Raw genomic sequence first — 22,132 nt, forward strand, 5'->3', positions numbered from 1 at the left:
AACACCAATCAGAAAGAATATATGCACCCCGTATGTTCACTGCAGCATTATTTACAATAGCCAAGACTGGAAACAGCCCAAGTGCCAATAGATAAAAACGTTGATGAGTGGATAAAAACGCTGTGATACATTCACATAATAAAATCCTATGTGGCTGTTAAAAAGAAGGAACTCTGACCCCGTTGCAACAGCATAGATGGACCTAGAGATTATAATGCTAAGGGAAATAGCCAGAGAAAGACAAATATCATATAATCTCACTAATATGTGGAATCTAATGAACAAAATAAACTGACGATCAAAATGGAACCAGAAGCATGGATATATGGAAGAGACTGGCAACTGCCAGAGACGAGGGGAGGAGAGTTGACGGGATAAAGAAGATGAAGGGATTAGCTAAAGAACATACATGCATACCCCAGGGACACAGACAATAGTGTGGTAAAAGCCAAGGGAGTGGGTGGAGGGCAAAGGGTGGAAGGGGTGGTGGTGGTGACACATGCAATGTCAACATTAAAATTTTTAATTAGAGAAAAAACAAAAACAAAACACTGATAGTTTGTCTGACACCAAAGCCCTTTCTCAACAGCTGGGTGTGAAGGGGCTCAGATGTTCTCCCCAGGCTAATTAATTCATTTAACAAATACTTATTGAGCATATGCTAGGTCCTGGTGAAGAGCATGAACATTTATAGGGCTTCCCCTGTAAACGGTGAACAGCAGCGTCGTACTAGGTTTGGATGGCACCAGGGCAAGGGAAGGTGACAGCTGGCCGGGGTTGATCACTCACTAATTCCACAAGCTTGTACTGAGACATCCTCTCTCGGCACTGGGTGTATGACTGACAAAGCATCACGCCCCAATCTGATGCAGACTTAGAGGAAGGGGAAGAAGCGCACATTCTACAATGCTCCATTACCACATGTAAGTTTTTTCAACATCTGCTGCTCATGTTTCCAGTAGTGAAATGTATAACTAAAATACTGATGGGAGATGCACAGCATTCCAAGAGCCAATGAGGGCTAAATACATAAATAAATAAAACCAAAAGGCTGTACCCACCACCTGCCTTGTACAGACTGATGAAGATGAGGTCAATGCTAGCTCCCCTCTATGAAACCCTTACCTCAGTGTTAGACACTGTACTGTTTCATTTATCTTCACAACAGCCCTATGAGGTACATGTTAACATCATCACTACCTAACAAATGAGAAATCTAAGGCGCCAAAGGTTAAATGACTTCATTCATTCATTTGATAACTATGAATTACTAAGAACCAATTATAGGCCAGATGTTACTCTAGGTGCTAGGATATAGCAAACCAAACTACGTCCCTGACCTCATGGAGATTCCATTCTAAGAACAGACCAATAGAAATATTAATTATCAGGTAGTTATAAAAATCAACGTCAAGTAGAAAAATAACATGGCACAGAGGCCAGGCACCTAGGGAGTGGTGTGGTAGAGAGTCTAACCTAGAGGTGACTCCTGGACTGTGGTTGTTCAACTCTGCGCTACAGCTGCACTCAACCCTTACTAACTTAAAACATACAGTACTCTGAGGACTGGGAGCTTTTGACTTTTTCTAGCTGTAACCAGAGGTAGACAATGTCTGGAGGTGGTGCTCCCACATAAGTAAGCCACTCACTTTCCCTGAAGGGACTTTACTTTCGTGGTTTTGGATGGAGGATTCTCACCAAGACAGTTCTCTTTCAGTCTAAGATAGGACTTCTCTTTCTCCCAGGTAACAGGACACTGACCACTTCCACATGCCACTGAGCACTGGCCACAATCACCTCGGCCAGCAACGTGTGAAGACAGAACAAACGCCGAGACTATTCTGTTCTGTAAACATCACTGCAAACCTCACGTAGCTCATTCCTGAGGCTCCAAAAGGTAAGATTCCAATGCTATACTGAACTCCTAATGTATGGCACCCTCTTCCTTTACACTTCCTCTCCCCAAAAGGTAAAAGAACTGGGAGGCTGAATTAAAAAAGACCAATCTGAAAATGGCCAGTTCATTTTTTCAGCACTTGCCCACGGCTATGCGTTTCTCTGTGTGCGCGGGATGGGGATGGAGTGTAACCAAGCACTAAAGCTGTACATGGAATATAACTGTGACAAAATCATGTGTATGAAAGTATATCCTAAGGAATCAATAAAACACTATGCATAAACATGTATGTATGAGGCTGCTCACACAGCCTATAACAATGACAGACAGCATAACAGGAAAATTATCAGACTTAATAAATGAATTCGGCAATGTAACAGGATACAAAATTAACGCCAAGAAATCTATGGCATTTCTGTACACCAATAGTGAACTTACAGGAAGAGAGACTAAAAAAGCAATCCCATATACCATCGCACCAAAAAAATTAAGATACTTAGGAATAAACTTAACTGAGGTAAAAGACCTGTACTCGGAAAACTACAGGATACTGAAAAAAGAGATAGAGGAAAACATAAACAGATAGAAGAACATACCATGTTTATGGATTGGTAGAATCAACATCATTAAAATGTCCATACTACCCAAAGCAATCTATAGATTCAATGCAATCCCCATTAAAATACCAACGGCGTATTTCACAGACCTAGAACGAACTTTCCAAAATTTCATCTGGAATAAAAAAAGACCCTGAATAGCTGTAGCAATCCTGAGAAAGAAGAACAAAGTAGGAGGGATCTCAATACCAGATATCAAGCTGTATTACAAAGCCACTGTTCTCAAAACAGCCTGGTACTGGCACAAGAACAGACATATAGAACAATGGAATAGAATAGAGAACCCAGAAATCAACCCAAACTCCTATGCTCAATTAATATTTGACAAAGGAGGCAAGAGCATACAATGGAGTCAAGACAGTCTCTGAAATAAATGGTGCTGGGAAAATTGGACAGAAACATGCAAAAAAATGAAACTAGACCACCAACTTACACCATACACAAAAACTCAAAATGGATAAAGGACTTAAACATAAGACAGGAAATCATAAAAATACTAGAGGAATCCACAGGCAGCAAAATCTCAGACATATGCCAAAGCAATATCTTCACTGATACAGCTCCTAGGGCAATTGAAACTAAAGAGAAAATAAACAAATGGGACTACATCAAAATAAAAAGCTTTTGCACAGCAAAAGAAACCATCAACAAAACAACAAGAAAGCCCACTGCATGGGAGAACATATTTGCCAATGTTATCACTGATAAGGGTTTACTCTCCAACATTTACAGGGAACTCATACAACTTAACAAAAGGAAGATAAACAACCTAATCAAAAAATGGGCAACAGACCTAAATAGATACTTTTCAAAAGAAGACAGAAGGAAGGCCAAGAGACATATGAAAACATGCTCAAAGTCACTAATCATCTGAGAGATGCAAATCAAAACAATGCAGTACCATCTCACACCTGTCAGAATGGCTATCATCAACAAATGACAAGTACTGGCAAGGATGTGGAGAAAAAGGAACACTCGTGCACTGCTGGTGGGAATGCAGACTGGTGCAGCCACTGTGGAGAACAGTATGGAGTTTTCTCAAAAAACTAAAAATGGAACTCCCATTTGACCCAGTGATCCCACTTCTAAGAATATATCCCAAGAAACTAGAAACACCAATCAGAAAGGATATATGCACCCCTATGTTCATAGCAGCACAATTCACCATTGCTAAGATTTGGAAACAGCCTAAGTGCCCATCAGCAGATGAGTGGATTAAAAAACTGTGATACATCTATACAATGGAATACTACGCTTCAGTAAAAAAGGAGGAGTTCTTACCATTTGCAACAGCATGGTTGGAGCTGGAGAGTATTATGCTAAGTGAAATAAGCCAATCAGAGAAAGATAAATATCACATGATCTCACTCATTTATGGAATATAATGAACAACATAAACTGATGAACAAAAACAGATCCAGAGACAGAGAAGCATCGATCAGACCCTCAAACCTCAGAGGGAAGGTAGGGAGGGTGGGGGTAAGGGGGAGAGATCAACCAAAGGACTTGTATGCATGCATATAAGCCTAACCAATGGACACAGACAACAGGGGGGTAAGGGCATGAGTAGAGGGGGGGAATGGGGGGATAAGGACACATATGTAATACCTTAATTAATAAAGAAATTTAAAAAAATAATAATACTAGGGGGAAAAAAAACCTGAGAAAAATAAAACATGTCCAGAAACAAGAGATTAGTTAAATAAATGATGGCTTTCCTCTGAATTCCTCCTTGTACTCACCTTCCTACCTGAAATCTCCACTTGTGTGCCTCATAGGCATCTCCATAAGAAGACACACAATACCTACCCTTTTTCCAACCTGTGCCTCTTAAGTCTTCCCATTATCTATCAAGCATTGCCCAAACAGAAATCTCAAATCATCTCTGATTCTTCAAATTCCTTCAGCTTTCACATCCAACCCATTAACATATTAATTCTATCTCTGAAAGTCATCACAGATCCACCCACTTTTCTCCAACTCCACTGCCACTACACTAAAGCTAAACGAGCATTCTCTCTCCTCGGACCAATCACAGCACCTTCTCAGCTGAAGTGTGCTCTTGGCTGCAGCACAATCCACTTTCCCTGTAGCAAGAAAAATCATCATCGACTTCAAACATAAATAAAATCAAACCCTCCAAATAGCTCTTCATCGCACTTGGAGTGGGGAAAAGATAACCCCTTGCCAGTGCATACAAGGTTCTGTGTGGTCTGCCCAGTCTTCCCACCAGTCTCATTCCTATCACCCTCCAGTCCTTCTCCAGCCACACTGATTCTCCTCTCAGGGCTCACCCACCTCAGGGCTGCCCACATTCTCTGTCTGTATCGGATGTTTTCAACAGGAGAGATTTTGCCCCTGAGGGGATATTTGGCAATGTCTGCAGATAGTGTGGAATGTCACAACTGGGAGGATGGTGCTCCTGGCATCTCATGAATGGAAGCCAGGAGTGTGGGGCAATGTCTGGAGGTGGTGCAGTTCCTCACAATGAAAAATTATCCAGCCCAGAATGTCAGCAGTGCTGCTGTTGAAAAGCTTGCTCCACATGGAAGAACTACTTTCCCTACTCCTCTTAGACGTGCAGACTCTTCTTATTCTTCAAAATTCAGTATAAATGTCACTCCTTAGGGAGGCCTTTTCCGACCACACTATTATAAGTTAGGTCTCTCCAGAGCTCACACCTCCCCATATTCTCTTTTTCCTTCATTGCACTGCTCACAATTTCTTATGTATTACCTATGTATCATTTTAATTGCTTGTTTTTTGTTTGCCCAACTTGATGGTATGTCTGATGCTTGCAGAAACCACCTCTGTCTTGTTCACAGTATCTGCAGTGCCTCAGCAAAGAGTACACAGACACTCGGTACATGTGTGCTGAATAAGCAGGTTACTATGAAGTCACTGAAATAACAAAAATCTGTATTTTAAATTGACAGTTGAAGGACCATAAACAAGATGAATAAAAAATCAATTTATAAAATTATATGAACAGCAAAATGTTTTAAAAAACTACATAGTGTATAATGCATATCTGCTTGGTACAACCAGAAAGCATATAAATAAAAACGTTATATACATATATGCTTCATATAGATGCTATCTCAGGGTCATGTAATTTAGATGATTGTAACTTCCCTTCTGGCTTTTTTCTAGTGTCTCATCTTTCTACCGCCACTGTGACACGGAGTGGTCATGCTCTTCCTCCCAAATGTTACTGTGACTGCTGAGAAGTGTCCTCATTAGCCCCATTGAACCACACCTTCCCTTGCTGACAGGTTCCCTCTGCTCTCTCCATGGAAGGCTGCAGATGAGAAGTAAAAGGGTTGGAGGCGAAGGGGAAAGGGAAGGAATGGGGACGGGTGAGTGGGGAAAACCCACAGGGGAATAAATAGCCCCTGGAACACTGAATTGCTGCCTTTCCCTCCTCACTTGGGGAAAGTCCAGGGGTGGCAAGAACTGTCCATGAGAGAGGCTATAACGTGTGCTAGCTGTAAAACAAACAAAAAAGAGAAATATCCTAGTTTTCACCAAGTTCAGCTGCATCAGGGAATCTGAACCCAACAACGCCTCACCCATCCCATGAACCCAGGTTCTCCCAGCCCCAAACTTCTTACCTGGGCAAACAGATACTCCAGAGAGCTGGCGTCAAGGAGAGGGGTTGCATCTGGAACTTTTTTTTTCTCGTAGCCATTTTTCTGCTTCTTTGGAGAATGTCGCCATACCGACTGCTCATTATCATTAGTCCCGTGCCAGTTGGTAAAATAGAACCTGGAACGCAGTAAGATTGTGTCAGCTGTGGGAATGAGAGCCTTGAAATGTACGGGAGTTGTGTCCTGGTTCCACCTGGACTTATCAGCACTAGAGGCTAACCCTCCAGAGAAGTAAGCAGACAGACAGACCTTTCATCTGTAGCATTCGTTGCGTATGAAGTCCTTCTCTTGTCATTCCTACAACACTCCCTGAAGAGCGAGCCTTGTCTATGACTCAGGGAGATAAAGTGCCTTCCTTAAGATCACACAGATAGCTCCTGCAACTTTCATGATGTCTTCCTAAACAGGAAAACACTGTAGACTGGGTAGAGGCTAGCCCAGTGCCTCCCTTTACCTTTAATAATATCATCCTGCCTTGAATCCAAGACATTTCACTCATTTTTACATTTCTGAAATGTAATGTCACCACACAGCCAAGGTATACAGTTAATATGGCAGTGTTTCCTATTTCTCAGATTGCTGTTATTAAATTGATGATTTATCTTACAATAAACAAAGTTTTAAAATAGGAGAAATAAATGAAGATTAACTATTACAAGCACCAGCTTGTAGTGTTGTGAATTAAATTAATAAGCACTTTAGCCGAAACCGGTTTGGCTCAGTGGATAGAGCGTCGGCCTGCGGACTGAAAGGTCCCAGGTTCGATTCCGGTCAAGGGCATGTACCTGGGTTGCGGGCACATCCCCAGTGGGAGATGTGCAGGAGGCAGCTGATCGATGTTTCTCTCTCATCGATGTTTCTAACTCTCTATCTCTCTCCCTTCCTCTCTGTAAAAAATCAATAAAATATATTTAAAAAAAAAATAAGCACTTTAGAGACAGTATGCTATTTAATTCCTACAGCAACGATACCAGGCAGATTTCATTGTTTCTATGGTCAGAGGAGGAAAACTGCAGTTTCTAAAGGCTAGGTGCCCTAAGACAACAAGCCTGTTCTCTTAGCTGCCACGTTCCTCAGCCGCCTGTCAGAGAAGCATAGGAGTTCTGCAAGGCATGAAAGTGAGTGAGCCAAACTGACCAGGCCACCTCTAGGCTGCAGACTCCGCTAGTGCCTGGATCTCTCTCCCTGACATGCCCGTGTGCTAATGAAAAACAACACAGCATGGAGAAACAATAAATAAAATTGCCTCCCCAAAAGGAGCCGCCATTAAACTCCGACACCTGTCAGTGCTGTATCTGTACAGCTCAGCACATGCCAGGCCCTGTGAGGCAAAGGGTTCTCAGGAGAAGCACAGCCTCCGCCCTCAGTGAAGCTCCCTGTCTCCATGCTCATGTGGCAATCAGTCAATCAACAATGACAATAAAGTAACATACAAGGGGGCACATCTCATAAACAGGACTACACTATGACTTTCATGGACAGCCCCCATACAGCTTTCCTTTCCTCTACATAAAAATATTAGTTTTATTTTTGATTTATTTATTGTAATTCTCACCCGAGGACAAGCTTTTATTTATTTTAGAGAGAGAGGAAGGGACAGAGAGAGAAACATTGAGTAAAAGTGAAACATTAATCAGTTGCTTCCCATACACACCAACCAGGGATCGAACCTGCAACCTGGGTGGTCATTCGGACAATAACTAGAGATCTACTAGAAGTTCTGGGGGTCTGCCCGGAAACTGATAGGTAAAAGGGTCTAAACAAGATGAATGAAGATAGTGGCTAACAGCTTTTGCATGCTCACTATGTGCCCGGCACTCCATTATACAAAGGTTCAAAGCAGGGCTCTGACGGAGGAGCAGGAAGGACAGGTAAATTCTGTTTGACAGTGCAGGAGGATGGTGATGAGAAAACGAGAATTATGTACAATGTGGAAGGTTACCTAGGACAAAAGGAAAAAGGTTCTCAAGGATAGAGGAAATTGTTCGAAAGAGAAGCACTGAAGACAGATTTTCCCTCAACCAGTCCAAGCCATGGTCTTCTTCTTCTACATCCCACTGAGTCTCTCTGGGACTGAGTCCTTGGACCTAGTAAAGCCAAGGACCCAACAAACTCCCTCTGTAAAGACTGCAATCTCCAATCTGTCTGAACAAGGACATTCTTCAAGATTGCTATCTGAGCCTCACAGACCAGCTTTGGCTTGGGAGCCCTTTGGCAAGATGTTCAGACAGTACAGGACAAAGAGATCAAAGATAATGTGCAGCTTCTCCACTTCACTGAAGGCTGAAGGGAGCCTAAAGCAAGGCTCAATCTCTAGAAACTGCCTCCAGTCAAAGGCTGTCAGCTTTCTATCTAATAAGGTGACAAAACCAAAAATACAAAACAAATCAAAAGTTAAAGAGGTAACTGCCAAAATCAACATCTTCCCAATTTTGTTCTAATAAGACAAAACCAGAATTACATGGAAGACAGAAATTCTACATCCCTTTTAAAATTATGAAAATGTTCATCAAACTTGGGCCAAACACTAATTCCTAATATTATAACATGCTAATGGGAAAAAATAAAGAACAACATAAATAAATGTAATATGACAGCTACCCAGATTCCTTTTCAGAATGACGTGGAGGAAAAATGTAGGAAGGAAGGAGAAAGAGATGGACAGGTAGAACTATCAATCAGAGATATGCCTTCCTTGCAAGTTGTTGAGAAAATTGTATTACAGATGACTGCATATTCTAAGCTTATGTACAGATGTTTTACACAAAAAATTCTCTCCAGGTTTCTACAGAAGTTTACTAATGGATACGAAAATTCATTTAGATGGGAAAAGGAAACATTTTTTCTTAAACAGGAATAAAGAATATGCTTGTCTTATATGAAGATATACTAGTGGCCTGGTGCACAAAAATCATGCACATTAAAAGGGAATTAATTAGAGGAAATATTTTAATATTGTTATTTACTCTTTCTCTATAATAGAACTGTCAAAGATAAAAGAAAAATTAGTAAAATGTTTATGAAAATCTTCCTCCTGTCAGAGTCTGGGGCGCGCCACAGGACCCAGAGTCAAGTCCCCACCCACCTGCGCGTGCCTGAAAATCGCGTGAGACCCAGACCCAGCCAGCCCCACCCCTGTCAAGCCCTGCAGAGGGTGGGGTGCAGCCTCAGGTTCCCCGGCCTGATGCCAGGTGGTAGGTGTAGCTTCAGGTCCCCCGTCAAGCCCTGCTGGGCGGGGGGTGCGGCGTCAGGTCCCCTAGCCCCGGAGCGAGAGGGTGTGACGGCCATTTGCATATTAGCTCTTTATTATATAGGATTACTGTATAAAACAATAACTATCAAAATCATTATCTAAAAATAGAAAACTGAAGATAAAAATAGAAAACTATAACTGAAGATTATTTCCCAAAATAGAACTGAGATTCCACTGAAATAGTCGCTAACATTTATTTTCATATTACACCTTCTTTAGTGGTGAGATTATAAGGTTTCAAAATGTTTATAGTTTGCTGTAATGCAAATGTTTTAGCTTAGGGTGGGATCTTTTTTTCCCCAAGTTCAAAGAGCTGTGGTAACAAAGCAATATCCTGTTGAAGTGCAATGTCAGGTACAAAGTCAAGGTGCCAAAAATGAAGCGGCCATGCACTTCCTGGCAGCCAAGAGACTGGGGAGCAGGCAGAGGCAGCTTCTATAGCAGTGGTTCTCAACCTTCCTAATGCCGCGACCATTTAATACAGTTCCTCATGTTGTGATCCCCAATTTCACTATTACAAATTGAACATAATTAAAGCATAGTGATTAATCACAAAAACAATATGTAATTATATATGTGTTTTCCGATGGTCTTAGGCAACCCCTGTGAAAGGGTCATTCGACCCCCAAAGGGGTCGCGACCCACAGGTTGAGAACCACTGTTCTATAGGGAGGCACTCACACAACCGACAAAAATGAGTGCCTCGAAGAGGCCTCTGTGCCAACAAGTTGACTCACTTCTTGTGTGACTTTGGGAAACTCACTTCTTTTTTGGATACCAGTTTCCCCCTAAAAAGTTGGAAGAGACTTAGGTCTCTTCCAAGTTCCAATTTTACCATTCTAGATTTCAAACCAAGGAGAGAAACCTAGAGGGAAAGAACTGGAACTCAGTGACACACCCCCTTCCCTAGACTGGGAGCTGCAAGCACACGTTAAATGCTGGATCACACAGCAAGCCCCCAGGCCACAGAAAGCAAGATTACACTTTGAAAAACAAATCCAAATATAGTCTGAAGGCTCAGCTGGTTGGGGTGAATGTTTCCCTAAATCTGGGGTGTGAAATCGTGCATACATATATCTCTCTCCTCATCAGGTGAAAGCTTGGGTGAATACAGAAAGAAGAGAAAAAGTCAGCCCTAGAATGATTATCAAAGAAAGTAAATCTGGTTCAGCTTCGCTGAGAAAAACATCCAGGCCATTCTGGAATGGAAAAAACCCTACTGACTTCCCTGAAGAAATGGCAGCTAAGATACCGTGGAGAGCATCTGAGATCCCAAGGGTGTTGCCAGCATGCGCCTGCATCCCATCAGCACCTGCGCTAACCTGCTGATTTAATTACTATGTTAGTTAAGATCCTTTTCAAAAAGTAGCCATTCTATTTATAAGATCCTTTGCTAAATACACGTTCACTTGTGCTTAACTACTACCTAACCACCATACTCCCAATTCTAGGTACAGAACAAATATGCTTATAAACTCAGGAGTCTACAGCAATGAAGTATTGACTATATATGCCATTTGGGAGGCTATGTGCATTTGACAAGGTCTATGATATAGGAGAAAAGGCGAATACCCATCTGAAGAAGAATTACAACAGCCCACGACACAAAGCCCCAGGGAGGTGGCTCCGAACATCCACCCGAGAGCAAGGCCCACCTAGCATTTGCAGGATCCCGCTGCAAGCAGTGCTTCTCAATCTCCTTAGCTGCAACTTTTAGTAAGAAATATATCTTATCAGATGGTCACCTAGTACACACATACGTACTATATATCTCAAACAAAAGTTTTCAAAAACAATATTCTTAGGATATGTATATATGCTGATAGTATCTATTCTTGCTCACTTCTTTTTTAAAACAAATTCTGGTCACAACTTAAATTAAATTCATAACCATGACTCACCATTGAAAAACTCTGCTACACGACACTAATTTTATTCAAAAATACCCTCAGCATCATAATGATTTCTTTTCTAGAATGTGGCAGAGGAAGGTTGTCAAATTCATCTTAAATTGTATTCCAAATACTGAAAAAGTCCTTTCTCATACCAAGCAAACATACAGGTTACAAATTACAAAAATGACTACAGTATTTCTTGGTAAGTGACTCAGGGCTCCAGGCTAACCGCCATTCCTTCCCCCATGAGGAAACCAGGCAGGCACCCATACCTCATCCGGTAGTGGAGCCGGAGCGATGTCTTGTCGTCAACAGTAATGCTGCGATTTGGAGCATACCAGAGCTTGGTGCTCTCATCATACAGGGCAAAGAGGTTGTGGCACAGGGGAGAGATACCTGGGGGAAAGTAAAGAACATATCAAAATATCAAAGATAGATATATTTGGCTATCTGTTTCCAATGCATGACATATGCAACATAGAAAATTCTCTCATCCAGAAAGAATCTAGGTCACATTCATATTGTCTTAGGGCAAATAAGACTTCCAAGCATGTTCAATCAAGCAGTTTTAATAATAATAATTAGTAACTATGGCTCCCAAGAGTATGTACTATAGCTCCTGGCAAACCAGATTTAAACATTTTAAAATGGATGTCTCATGATATTTCTCAGTGTCTACAACACAGTATTACCAAATCCTGCTTTTAAAAAAGGCTATCTGAGAGGTTCCCAGACCCCTGCCTGAGTTCACCTTGCTAATCAGTCGGAAACATTCTTGGAGTTTGAGAGGTCCCCAATTTGTCTCCTACAGAAAACATTTAAACAATTCTAACATATATATTAAACATTCAAAGAAATTTCTGGCAGTAGCAGATAAAATTATGTTAGAATAAATAACCGCAGTGACTTTTATCAGTGATTAAAATCTATTACCATTAATAATATATGTAAGCACTCTGTAGATAATCATAAATATTTTTAGTAGCCAACTAAGAAGAAGCTATATGCTTAACAAAGGTGGTTCAATAAGATCCCTTGCCTCCCCACCCCACCAACTGCTTCCTTCAATACAAGAATGACCAAAAAGATAAAGGAGATATGAAGCCAGGAAAGCACCTTTTCGCTCACTTCTGACTCCAAGATTAAAATTACACACACCTGTAAACTAAAAGCAAGTGGGCAAGGGAGGAAAATGATTGCAAATAATCATAGTTCATGTGCGGTCAGTCCTCAAACTAAGACACAGTGAACTAAACCAAAATAACGTGAGAATATGAGGTAACTGGTCCTTGTTTTCCAAATGAGACATCTGGAGTGAGACAGACAGTGATGGGGACTCTCGCCAGCCCGGCCTGCCTAGGCAAGGACTCTCCAATGAACGGGCTGAGTTAAGAAGCTGCATCCTCTTGACATCTCAATGCCTCTGCTGAACCCCTCATCTCATTCCTGCTTCTCAAGTTATTCGGGAGCTACCCCTTCAGCAGTTATACTCCTCCTTGTAACAGAGAGGATGGAGCTAAGCTTCAAACAGCACTCTCTCCGGGAACAAGGGCAAATGACTTCTGGATCCAGTATTAAGAGGACTGTGTTTCAGGTATACCATTTTTTTCATTCACAAAATGGCTTTTGTGGACTGGCGTAGAAACCGAGCCTTTCTTCATACATTTGAATGTGCACTGACATACATATTTAAGCGTAATTCATTTATAACCATGGATCTGTCTGTAATTCTCTCACAGATCTGATTCTAATAATATTAGTACTCATAAATAGGAAAATCAAAGGTATCTTTTTATATAGAAGTATGGAATAAGAGCAATACTAACATCGCTGAGGATTAAATGTCAGGCATCAGGCTAACACACTCTACATTTATTATCTTTAAATCCTCCTAACAACTAATGAGATATTATTTATGCCATTTTACAAACAAAGAAACTGTGGCCTCCTGAGATTTAGTCTGATTCAAAGTTACTCAGTAAACTGCAAAGTTGGGATTCAAATCAAGCTAGAACTACTGAGTAGGTGAAATAAGGAGAACTAAAATTACAAAAATTTGCCATATGATAACGAAAAACATGGAAAGAAAACAACACTGCCCCCAAACACCACTTACTATAATAATAATAAGAGCTACAAGAATGTGGCATCCCGTATTCATGCATTTTCAAAATCAATAAATTTCTGTAACATTCTCCTGAGTCAAAATAGAGACCGCTATTTCTCCACAGAGTGGGCTTGGATCTCTACGTTTCTATGACATGACTTTGTCATTTAAAAGCAGGTGGCAAACATGGGCAATGACTCCAAATTTAAAGGATAATGAAAAAGGCTTTATTTTGCTGCTCAGTTTGGCTTTCACCTTCTGAAGGCAACAGGCTAAGTTTAGTAGGATAAGCCTCACTTAAAAAAAATGGATTGTGTTGTTCACAGCCTCACTGTCCTTTTCACAACTTGGCAATCTGACCAAGCCACAAAGTGACACTATATTTCTCACTTCACCTCAGCATCACATTGGAGGTGGGGGTGGGGGACAGAGGCAGGCCACAGCCGCAGGATGAATCACACTTGTCAGAAGTTTTGAACAACTATGATATTGAGAGGTGCTACTTATTGAGCCTATAACTTTGTGCTTTGCTCATTTAGTGCTGATATTATTCAACTTCACAGATGTAGGGGAAATAAAAACTGAGTCTCCACAGAGGGCAAGCATTGTTCCTTGGTATCCCACAGCTCATTAGTGACAGCAGGAATAAACCACTTTGCAATGAAGAAAGTGAAAAGTGAAACTCTCAAAATTCAAGTCACTGGCCTAAGGTCAAGGGCAAGTAAGTGGCAGAGGCAGGGCAGAACCCCAGAGTCCACACCCCTCTCCACTCAACGGAGCCATCGGGGCAGAGACACCTGGATCTGCTTCTGGGATGGTGTACCACCAAAACCCACGTTGGGCCCGGGCAGCAGCCAGTACTCACAGCACTCCTGCGCCGCCCTGATGCACAGCTCCTCCGCCGTGTACTCCCCGCTGCCCAGCCGGAGGGGCTCCCTGTCCGACAGATAGAAGAGCACTTCCACCCCTGGCTCAGGGGCCTCCAGGTTCACCTCGGTCTTCTTGGAGCTCCGCATTTTAGCACAGAAAGCCATGGCATTGCAGTCCTCCTTTATATTTAGATACTGTAGGGAAAATAAGACTATGGTCATTCCATGTGCTGAAAGTTCCAACAGTAAAGGAAAGTGTTATGAAGGTGAGCAAGCAGAAATTTGTGGTACTGGGTAAGTACCTCTCTCTGCCCCTTCCCTCCCTGAAAATCAAATGCATCAGGGCTTATGACACGTGAAACTACGGAAAATAATCAATTACACATTCTAATTAATTATTTATTGTCAGACCATATTCTCAAAAATCAGAATAATTTTAGACATGGTTTAAATTTATTTTCTCTATTTGCACACAAGCTATCGTTGGAAAATGTGGCTCATTCTGGAACCACTGATGCTAATGATACTAGCATTGGTGCTATCTCTACTGGGATAATTTTACCTTTGAATAGAGCTATGGCATGAATCACACTGTCTTTTAATTTTATATCTATCTCCCACTAAACTGCAAGCTCAGTAAGGTGAAAATCATGTTTATCTATCTCCATGCCCCCAAAAGCCAGCCCAGGGCTGGCTCTTACCTAGTACATACAAAATGACAAGTAATTCATGTTCATAAACCACATGGAAGGGTCATGAAAATTAATCAAAGGAGCCAGGTCCCTGGCACCCCATGGGCAGGCAGGAGGATGGGCAGCACACTGTGGCAGCAGAATGAGGGTGGGCAGCCATGCTTTGACAGGGTCAGAACTCTTTGGTGAGAAGCTTGCAAGAAGTCATTTATCTGAGTCTCCTAAAAAGGGAGAGCAGCTAGGGTCAAAGAGCCAACGTCAGCAACCTAGTCTTGGGCAAGGCCAGAAAGGAGAGGGAAACCCCTATACATTCTTTCTTCCCCTCACCCCAACACCAATGGCCTACAACTTAATTTCCCTCACCAGAGGTCACAACTTTCCTCCTGCCTGCCAGCCAGCCAGCCTTCACTTAGCCCCCAAAGTAATGTCTCTGAAACACAAGTCAGGTCCTCCAAAGGCCCCCACTATCTACAGACCAATCTCAACTCCTAACAGAGGCCCTCCGTCACCTGCCAGCTAGCCTCACTAGTCTCAGCTTTTATCACTCCCAGCCTCTTCATGCCTCACACCCACAAAGCTGCCATCTTGCTAACTACCTCCACCCCCATCTCTCTCCCCAATGCTGTTTTTCTCACCTTCCTGCCTTTGCTCATGCGAATCCCTGTACCAAAAATACCTTTCCACCTCATCCCTTTCCTGGCAAACTTCAATTTTCTTTAGAACTCAGCTCAGATGTTCACTTCTCCAAGAAGCCACCTCTGAACCTCCAACCTGTTCCCTAAGTTAGATGCTCTCTCCCACACTCACCTCACTGCACTAACGACACCTTATTCATGTGTCTGTCTCATCTTACTCGCTTGCTTGTGCTGGGAGCTCCCTTAGGACAAGGACTATGCCATTCATCTTTGTTTCCCAAGTACCTAACACAGAGGCTTACATGCTTGCAGAATAACCCAAGGAGGCTCCTCAAAACAAGACAAGTCATATGGGACGGACAGCAGTCATAGTTGTCTTCACCAAATTCATGTGCTTGGTCTATTAGCTGCCTCGGTGAACTAAGACAGTAATAGGAGGGGCGTAAGCTAGGTATGCCTCAATGCTACAAACTGAGAGTCATTCAGTTTTACTTGTTTAATCTCTAAAATGAACCTGAAAACCAGAATCTCCCAGAAAGCAGGCTGAAAGACTAAGCTCATAACTTATTTTGAGGTTCAGATCAAGTGCTAAACAAGAAAGTTCTAAAACTCAACTCTGATTACCCCAATTCACCCCACAACAAAAAACAGATATGGAGAACAGAGTAGCTAAAGTCTGCTTCATAGCATGAGATAAACCTTTGTCCTGGAGATTCTATACAGACATGGCAGGAAGAAGTCAAAGATGGTGTTACCCTTTCACCCTGAGGAGACAATCAGGCAAGCATACATAATTTCATATATACAAGATGTGGCACCGTTTGAAATAGGGGAAAAAATACAACCAACAATGTCCAACAGGAGAGGACTACTAAACAAAATAATAGCAACAGAGACACCACGCAGCTGTTAAAAAAGTTGACATAAAGCTCTATGAACCAACACTGAAAGGTGTCTATGACATACTACAAAATGAAAAAAAAAGCACAGTATGTATATTTGGTTATACATATCTACAATCTGGAAAAAACATTCAATACAACTAACAGTAGTGAATGTCAAGGAGGGTTTACAAGGGAACTTTAACTTGTACTTTTTACTCCCTATACTTTTGTAGTCGGGAATTTTTTTTAAGGCAGAACATTCAACATTTGAAATGAACAAAAATTAAAATACCGATATTTAAGAACTAAAAAATTTCAAGATCAGTTTCATTATTCTTTTTAAAAGCTATTTTCCTTTTTGTCTTTAACATGCAAATGTACATACCTGCATTTATTCGGCTGTCCAATGTCCCCCAAAAGCAGCCTGGATTTTCTTCTCTGCTTTCCAAAGCCCGTTCAGAGCTGAGCTACACAAGGACAAATAAACAAATCAGCTGCAGAGGTAATTGCATCAGGAAAGAAGAGGACGCTTTCATTAAGGAAGCAGCCCAAACCATAAGCGGGCAGGAAAAAGCATTTGGGAGGAAGAAGGAAAACAACAGAAAGCATTGATGAGGACACAGAGAGGACAGAGAGGCAGCTTGGGTTGTAAACATCAAAGAAGATGTGATTCTGGTTGCTTCAGAAAGGAAGCCGGGGACTTTTGCTTCCTGGCGCAGAGTGCCCTGTCCAGTGCAAGAGAAGGCTGTGCACCTTCCGTCAACAACCTCTCTCCTGAGGCTGTGAACAATAGTTTGGGACGCCCAAAGATGCGCGCTTATTTCCTATTTCCATTTCCTTTAGAATTACCCTCCTCCCCAAGCCGGCTGCCCTTGGCCTCATTTTAATGGTGAGCCAACATATGGTATGCTGATGGGGAAAGGCCTAGGAATAACTCTGCAATGTTTTCAGTTCCCCACGTAGTTCTTGAGCCATTCTTATTTGAAAACTTAGGTAGCAAATAAAGATCCCATGTTACTCCCTGACCTTAAGTGCCTGGTCCCATACACACACACACACACACACACACACACGCACACGCACACACGCACACACAGCTCTACATTATTTTAACAACTTCCCTTGCTGTTTCTCACAAATTCTCTTTTTTACCAGTAGAATCAAATTACTGTTGCAAATAAGGAACAACTACTCTTAGTGATTTGAAAGTGGTTTCCAAGTAAATATAGGTTATTGTCTCAGTTTCCTGCCTATCATTCAACACATTTTATCAGCATGCATCTTTAGGAAGAGCACGGTCCCAGGTGTAAGGTGGCAGAGTGGCAGGGCACTGGAGAGAATGACGTGAGGCTGCAAGGCCACCATTCCCACAGGACCTGACAATCCAAGTGGGAAATGGCACAATGGAAAACATAAAAGCAATCTAAAATCAATAGTGTGTGTCACAAGGTCATCGTCTATACCTCTAGCTAACTCTGGTGACTAACACTGGTGAAGGCTAATTTGGGAAGGCTTTCTGCAGTGGGTGAGACTTAAGCAAAAGTAACAATAGGAGGCCAAGCAGGGAATACAAGTATGAATTTTGATGTGACAACTTTGACTTGGCTATTTTAACATGGACAATTTTAACATGGTTCAAAGAACAGACCATTAGACTTTTAGCTTTTAAAATGTAATATAATCAATTATTTTAATTAAGTGAATAGATACCCTGCCCTGCATCAAAACAGCAACCTGATATTAGCTACATGCTAATGCCTTGCTTCTGCTCAGAAGCAGGGTTTCGAATGTCATGTTTAGGAGACTCACTCAACAAGTATGTTTGAGCAGTTCTAAGTGCGAAAATCTAAACTATATCAAGAGGCCACAATGAAGAATAAGAGTGATATGATCCCTGATTACATGGAGCTTATGGTCTACAGGACCAATGGAATCAAACAAAAATGCACAGAAACGGGTAATTATAAAGAGCTTTAAATGCCCTGAAGAAAAAAGAGAGCTCATATAAGAGCAATATGACATAGCATGGAGTTCAAGAGGGAAGTAATATTGACCTAAGTTGTAATGGGTATCTAGGGAGGAGTGGAGAAAGCAGTCTGGGTGAAGGATTAGCATGTGCAAAGGCCCTGTAAGAAATGAGGAACTAGTCTGGTCTCTCCAGCTGCACAAATAGGAAAATCCCTCCAATACTTCTTTTTACATCTGGACAAAGACCAGCACTAGCCAATTTACAGGCTTGCCAACAGCATGTCTGGGACCTTTCTACCCCAGATTTCTTGCAGCACGCCACTATAATCTGTTGCCGAGGATGAATAAAAATTAACCAGATGAGCTCCATGCTTTAAAGCATTAAGAAGCCCATCTCAAACCAAGAAAGGGACACATAATCAGAGCCTTTTAAAGCAGGAAGAGACCTGTAAGTTCCACCAGGTGCAGGCTCTTAAGAAGAGATACAACATAAAATTTTAGAACTCACAAAGCATTTTAATATGCACCATCAGATCACGTGTTACTTAAATTTAGGAACTGTGGGGTTGCTCTGGGCCTCATGTAAGATTCGAGGTTCAGATTAAAATCACTAAGATTCTTCTAGAATTAGGATTCTATGAAAACCTGTAATCAAGCAGAGTTTGGTGTTTCATTTACAGTGTTCTTTTTCCACAGCAAGCAACATTATATTGAAATCACATTGTACCTAATTTTCAAACTGATCTCCGGTATTACTGGACAGGATAAAAAAAATGGTATCAATTTGTGATGCTTAGCTTAGAGATTAAACTCTATGGGAAAACAAGATCAGCCAACAGAATTTCTAGACAATATGCATTACTATGATGTTTTATATGCTGATTCAATAACAAAATCCCTACTCTTAGGAAACTGGCATTCTAACGATAAAAATGTTAAAAGCACTTAACATAGATGCTGGGCATCATCCTAAGTGCTTAAACCTCGGTCTGCTGATCCAGTTCATATGCAATGACAATTGTCCTCACTCAGGATAACAAGTGGTTTTTGGTGCTACAGCATTTGTGTAATGGCTTCATTCAAATAAACATTTCTTTCCAAAAAAAACACACAAAAACAATATGATCTAGCTACTTATTTTTACAACAGGTACAAAAAGAGCAAGATCCGTTTATAAATACTTTGGATTATTCTAAGAAATCAATTCAAGTTTCTTGCTATAGGATAAAAAAGAAAATCTTTAATGTTAGAAAAACTGACCAGATGGTATCACACAATGCCCTTTAAAAATAACATGATTCACTGGGTTCCATTCTCAACTCAGATGAAAACAATGAAGCTCAGAAAACAGGATGGATAAAAGTGAGTAATCAAAAGGTTTTGATGACAGCAATGAATTCATCCACCTAATTCACTCATAAATTTTCAAGGATTTAAAAGAAAACGTTTTTTCTTTCCATGAGAGAGGACTAATTTTGTGGCTCAATCTTGTAGATGCTACTTAACATGGGAAAAAAAAAAAGAAATCAGGGAAATTTTGTAGATTCTCAGGTTGTTGTTTTTTAATTTATGAAAGTCTTATGTGAGAGAGAAGTACATCTGATACTTTCTGAGTGAGGGAAAAGTAATAGAAACAAAACCTAGTCCTGTCAGCCTGAACAAGGACTAAACTGCAATAGCGGGGATATCACTATTTTCCAAAATGCACAATTCCAAAGTATCTACTTCTGAGAATATTAACACCCTTTTATATTTTCAAGGACATCTTTTGAAATACAGGTATCTGTATAAGGAAGAATATACAATTAAATTTGGAATAGTGGAGAAAAGAGACATAAAAACAGACCATGTTAACTCACAAATATGACCATCAGACTATTAGTGCTTCTGGCCAAGGCCATTGCCAGATTTATATGATGAAAATAGACTGGATGACAGTTAAAATCAGTGACAATCAAAATATAATACTTTGGGTACCTGATTGTTTTTACTAAGGAAACCGTTACACTTCCAGTGAATTACTTTATGTATGCATTAAAGAAATTAAAACCTTTAATCTCTTAAGTAGAAAATACAAAGAAAATGTTAATGAATTAAGGTATGAACTTGGGGAAAAAAATTTTAAGAAATGTTATTAGAAAATGTCCTGAATAGAACCAGAGTCATAGAAGCATCAAACAGACTGTCCAACCTATGAGGGAAGGGGTGGGAGGGTGAGGGGGTAAGAGATCAACCAAAGGACTTGTATGCATGCATATGAGCATAACCAATGGACACAGACAGTAGGAGGGGGGGTGGTAAGGGCATGTGCTAGGAAGTGGGGGCGGCTGGGGTAAGGTCAATGGGGGAAAAAGGAGACTTATGTAATACTTTAATAAGGAATTTAAAAAGAAAAGAAAATGTCCTGAAATCAGCTGCTTAATACCTTAAGAAATTGTAAGATTAAAGATATAAAGCCTTGCCCTAACCCGTCTGGCTCAGTGGATAGAGCGTCAGCCCACGGAATGAAGGGTCCCAGGTTCGATGCCAGTCAAGGGCATGTACCTTGGTTGCAGGCTCAATCCCCAATAGGGGGCATGCAGGAGGCAGCTGATCGATGTTTCTCTCTCATTGATGTTTCTAACTCTATCCCTCTCCCTTCCTCTCTGTAAAAATCAATAAAATTGATTTTTTAAAAAAGATAAAGATGTTAAGCCTTAAAAAAACTATTTCAGCAGGCACCAGTCTTACCGTTGGTGAGGAAACTAATACAAAAAATACAAGCTCCTAAAAAAAAAATACAAGGTCCTAGGGGGCAGGGATTTTTGTTTCTTTCGTTTAGCGCCTTACATATTAAGTGATCAATAAGCAGTTAAACAGTTGTTCAATGAAAGATTAAGGTGACAAATGAAGCAACATATGCAATGGAAAATTCACCCTAATCCAGGGTGCCTGGTTCTTAATGACTTGGTACACAAGGCAGGAGATGTGAAAGTGTTCAGACAAGTGCTAAAGCAATATAATATAGGTTTTATGGCAGAAGATGAAGGTGGGCTGTGCGCTTGCTCAGAAAAAATGAATAAATAGGAATTCTGAGCAAAAGCCTGGTCACAAATCAAAGTCTTGTTTCACAAATCTCAGATAACACAGAACAGCAGCTAAAAGCATGAGCTGGCGTCATCCAGACCTGAGTTTGGATCCCACCCTCCCCACTTACTAGCTATTGTATCCTTAGGCAAGTAACTTAACATCCCTAAGCCACAATGTTCTCAGCTTTAAGTGGAGGGATAAAATAGTGTAAATCTCACAGAGCTGTTAAGAGTTAAATGCATTAGTGCACATAAAGTGCCTAACAAATTTAGCAGGCAATACGCATTCAGATTTTGGGCATAATTTCTGTTAAACTGATTACAGCTTGATGGCATACAGTTCCAGTCAAGGAGAGTGAACATCTAATGCATGGAGCTAGGCACCTGTACTTAATTCCCATAAAAACCACGAGAGGTTTTGGGCCAATCAGTGCGAGTGCCAGGAGTCAAACATGTGACTCCTGGTTTCAAGGATCTTGCTCTTCCCATAGGAGGAAGACTAACTGCTTTAAAATGCCCCCATCACCAACACCATTGTCTTCTCTGCCCTTTTTCAGTACTTTTGATAGTCTCCCATCCACCTAGGAGACTGGTCTC

General features: G+C 41.1%; 1 protein-coding gene across 5 annotated transcripts in view; it reads right to left on the minus strand.

The window, feature by feature from the left end:
- The window catches only part of JAK1 (Janus kinase 1), a 123,675-nt gene that overhangs the window by 37,097 nt on the left and 64,446 nt on the right, over nucleotides 1–22,132 (minus strand). For 4 of the 5 annotated variants that reach the window (XR_002829538.1, XM_023754674.1, XM_014456744.2 and 1 more), the window contains exons 1-4: nucleotides 16,885–16,961; nucleotides 14,285–14,483; nucleotides 11,585–11,708; nucleotides 6,129–6,282 (exon numbers count right to left, since the gene is read on the minus strand). Coding sequence is in view for 4 of the 5 variants with exons in the window: in XM_023754674.1 (XP_023610442.1) it covers nucleotides 6,129–6,282; nucleotides 11,585–11,708; nucleotides 14,285–14,483; nucleotides 16,885–16,890 (483 nt within the window). In the remaining variant the exon portion in view is untranslated. Of the gene's footprint in view, nucleotides 1–6,128; nucleotides 6,283–11,584; nucleotides 11,709–14,284; nucleotides 14,484–16,884; nucleotides 16,967–22,132 lie in introns of those variants that run through there. The other variant, XM_006089779.3, reaches the window with a different exon arrangement.

Source organism: Myotis lucifugus, unplaced genomic scaffold (genome assembly GCF_000147115.1).
Source record: "Myotis lucifugus unplaced genomic scaffold, Myoluc2.0 scaffold_63, whole genome shotgun sequence".
Classification (NCBI taxonomy): Eukaryota; Metazoa; Chordata; class Mammalia; order Chiroptera; family Vespertilionidae; genus Myotis; species Myotis lucifugus.